General features: G+C 47.0%; 2 protein-coding genes across 3 annotated transcripts in view; both read left to right on the top strand.

Annotated features, from left to right (window-relative positions):
- Positions 1-1,156, top strand: part of Rad17 (RAD17 checkpoint clamp loader component) — an 18,259-nt gene extending 17,103 nt beyond the window's left edge. The window contains exon 13 of the mRNA XM_013353538.2: positions 398-1,156. Coding sequence (XP_013208992.1) covers positions 398-668 — 271 coding nt within the window. The 3' untranslated portion in view covers positions 669-1,156. The remainder of the gene's footprint in view (positions 1-397) is intronic.
- A 450-nt stretch (positions 1,157-1,606) lies between these two features.
- Positions 1,607-3,847, top strand: part of Marveld2 (MARVEL domain containing 2) — a 23,499-nt gene continuing 21,258 nt past the window's right edge. Inside the window, exon 1 of one of the 2 annotated variants that reach the window (XM_005366557.3) lies at positions 1,607-1,645. The gene's annotated coding sequence lies outside the window, so the exon portion shown is untranslated. Of the gene's footprint in view, positions 1,646-1,846; positions 1,921-3,847 lie in introns of those variants that run through there. The other variant, XM_026788974.1, reaches the window with a different exon arrangement.

The raw sequence follows: 3,847 nt of genomic DNA, 5'->3' as shown, positions 1-3,847 counted from the left end.
TTTTTTTTTTTTTTGAAACAGGGTTTCTTTATGTGGTTTTGGCTGGCCTGGATCTCAGAGATCCAGTGTCTGCCTTTTTCCCCTGAGTTCTCGGATTAAAGGTGTGAGCACCATGCCCAGCTTTAGTTTCTATTTTTAAAATTATAAATTAAATAATATAAAATGTAGTCCTATTCATGTTTCCTGAGATTTCTGTTTTCTGCTCATTTTTAATGTATATATAAACATTAGTGCATAGGAACTCTACTGGAGACATTAACCCTCTTGTAGGCAGTAGGGTTTATTCACAGTTTCTCATTCACCTTGCATTTTGTGTAAGTGGAGAGACCTCTTAGGTTACAATTGAAAGGAATCTCCTGTTTGGTAACTACTGACGTCTGCCCTGTGAATCGCACAGGTTGAAAATGGAAGCCCTGACCGAGCGAGAGCTCATAGAGCCCGACAGCGAGGATGAGTTCCCCCGTACTGGAGGGCGGCCTGCACAGGACGCTCAGGGTGAAGCCTCGCAGACTGCTGACCCAGAGCCCTGGTCTCTCCCCCTGAGTCAGAACAGTGGGAGTGACCTGCCTGCTAGCCAGCCACAGCCTTTCTCCTCCAGAGTGGACATGGAGGAAGAGGAGGAGGAGGAGGACATCATAATAGAGGACTATGACAGTGATGGGACTTAGAGAACACCTGTCAATCAAAGTGCTCCTGGAGAGACTTGTTTTCAGTCATTCAGGACTACAGAAATTGGTACTTGAACAGCATTAACACACTTCTGGTGCATGGCAAGCCGTTTGCTGATTGCTCAGTTGTCATAGAGTTCCTTCCAAGCCGCTGACTTGAGTCATCCTGAAGTAAAGCAGGGCTCAAGTACGAAGTCTTTAGTATTTATTTAGTCTTGTGAAAGCTTTAGGGAGGAGCGATCACAGTGTGAAGTGTGGTTCTTTCTCAGTGTCCTGCTTAAATATCAGAAAATGTGAAGGAGTAATCCAGAAAATAGACTTTATGGGGTGTTGTAAATTGATTTGTAAAACAGTTTATGAGTATAAATAAACTTTGTGCCTTATTTACAGTTTGCATGTAACTTCTCAGATACCGTTTGGTATGTTGTACAGTGAAATATTTTAGATACTTCTGGAAAATATTTACATAATTTATATAAAAATTAAAATGTTGGCTTTCATCGTGTTTTTCTTATCTTTTAACATTGCCTACCACGCATTGTCTCCTTCGGTCCAGGCGAAAGTAGAACAAATGTTCTAAAGATGAACGGGGACTTGGGAGGCAGAGGCAGGCAGATCTCTGTGAGTTCGAGACCAGCCTGGTCTACAAGAGCTAGTTCCAGGACAGGCTCCAAAACCACAGAGAAACCCTGTCTCAAAAAACCAATAAATAAATAAATAAATAAATAAATAAACAAACAAACAAACAAACAAACAAAGATGGACGGGGCAGATAGCGCCTTACACTGTACTAGTTTCCTGGCAGGATCTGGGCTGGCCAAGGGCTGGGTAGGGAACCTGAGCGGGTGAGGCCGGCAGGAGGGATCTGAAGGGACGGGCGAGTGGGCGGGGCGCTGTGGCTCGACCACGCCTTAGGATCCCGATCCCAGTTTCGGTGCCCGCGGTGGGAGGCGCAGGGAGGCCGTTCTTCCGGCCAGGTGAGTAAGTCCGCGACGGGACGCTGCGCCGGTGGGGTGAGGGGCTTTAACCCCCGCAGCCAGGCTGAAGCCCGAGCACAGGAGCGAGCCGGCTGGGGGCGGCGGGAGGCTTTCCCTGCTGCGACAGGTGCGGCCGGCTGGACCGCCTCCTTCCGGGCGCCAGGCGGCACCGCCCTCGCCACTTTCCCGGCTGTCCTGACCGGGACAACGGCCACCTTGGGGCGGAAGCCAGAGTGGATTTTCCAGAGAAGAAGGCTAAATCGGGAGACGCACCGGTGGGTACAGCCGTCTAACCGGGAGGCTGCATGGGAGAGCCCCGCGAGAACGCTGGTGATTGTCAGCGGCGGCTGCGGCTCGCTGCTCCCCAACCCAAATCCCGAGGCAGTCCACCACCTTCTGGAGGCGACAAAACTGTAAGGGGCGGTTGTGCGTGTGTAAAGGTAATCAGGCTTGATTCCTGTGACGTGCAGGGAACCATTTTTCTGGCCAGGGCTGTGGCATTCCTAAGTCCCTGGCCCCAGCCAAACAAGGACCTGCGATCTCAACGACCTGGATGGAGCCTAGGGGGCTCTGGAGCAACCCGTAAGACGTCAGGAGTTCCTATATGTTTAAGATGTGGTAAAATACCTCTGACCATTCCTTTCGACACATTTAAATTTGTTGTTTATTTAAATGATAAAGTGATGTATTATTTCAAAGAGACGTTTTCCACAGGTGAAGATGCGCTGAACCCGTTACAGTGAGTCACACTTTTAACAGTGAGTTAAAGTAACCAGCAGGATGCCCTGTAAACCCTCTGTACCCTAGATACTTCAAACCTTGTTCAGTTTGTTGTTTGCTTCTACATTCTCTTGTTTTGATTTTTTTTTTTTTCTTTTGAGATAGGCTTCCTCTGTTCTGGCTGTCCTGAAACTCGCTTTGTAGACAGGCTGGCCTCGAACTCACAGAGGTCCTTCTGCTTCTATCTCCAAAGTGCTGGGATTAAAAGTGTGTGCCACCAGTGGGCTTTGCTTCTACATTCTTAGGCATGTATTGAATAGAAACTTAGGACAACAGAGAGAGAAAGACAAGGGTAAGTGCTGTTGTGCTAGCTGATTTCATGTCAGCCTGACACAGGTTAGAGCCCCTTAGAAGAGGAAATCTCAGTGAAGAAACTGCCCCTGATAGGTTGGCCTGTGGGCAAGCCTCTGGTGCATTTTCTCAGTCAATGATTGATGTTGGAGGGCCCAGCTCACTATGGGTAGTGTCATCCCGGGCCGGGTAGTCCTGGACACTATAAGAAAGCAAACTAAGCAAGCCAAGAGGAGAAAGTCAGTAACCAGTACTTCTCCATGGCTTCCGAGTTCCTGTCCTGACTTCCCTCAGCAATGGAGTGTGAACTGAGTGCTGCGACCTGTAATAAACCCTTTCCTCCCCCCGTTATGGTCATGGTGTTTATCACAGCAATAGAAACCCCAACTAAGGGCTGGAGACATGGCTCTGCTCCTCCAGAGATTCTGAGTTCAATTCCCAGCACCTACATGGTGGCTCATAAACATCTATAGTGGGACCCGATGCGCTTTTCTGGCCTGCAGGCATACATGCAGATAGTATACTCATACACATAAAATAAATAAACATTCTTTAAAAAGAAAAGAAAGCAACTTCATCAAAATATGCCTAAGAAACTGAACAGAATCCTCAAAAGAAGAAACACACATTTTATTTTTTAATTTTCAAACACACATTTTAAAAGAAAAAAAAAAGAAACCTCAACAAAGACAGCTGTCATTCAGAGAGCTTTTGGTTTGGTTTGCACACCTTGCTCGGTTATCAATATCAATAACCCCAGTCTAGGAGTCCCTCATTGGAGGATCCTGAAATCCCTTCTTGGACTCCTCCTGCTGTGCTCCATCTATTCCATCTAGCGGGTGGATTTTATGTGGGTGAGTGTTTTGTCTGCATATATGCCTGCGCCATATGTGTTCAGTGGCCTTGGAGACTGAAGATCATGTTAGATCCGGTGGAACTGGAGTTACAATTGATCGTAAGCCTCCTTGTAAGTGCTGGGAATTGAACCCAGGTCCTCTGGAAGAGCAGCCATTGTTTTTAACCACTGAGCCATTTCTCCAGACCCTCTGGCAGAGGAAGAATAGGACAGGGAAGGAGAAGTGAAATATAAATAGGATTGGTCTATGTTTCAAGTTTTCTTTTTTTTTTTTT

Source organism: Microtus ochrogaster, unplaced genomic scaffold (genome assembly GCF_000317375.1).
Source record: "Microtus ochrogaster isolate Prairie Vole_2 unplaced genomic scaffold, MicOch1.0 UNK11, whole genome shotgun sequence".
In the NCBI taxonomy this organism is placed as follows: Eukaryota; Metazoa; Chordata; class Mammalia; order Rodentia; family Cricetidae; genus Microtus; species Microtus ochrogaster.
Note: the sequence above shows the minus strand (reverse complement) of the source record. Positions and strands in the feature narration are given on the sequence as shown.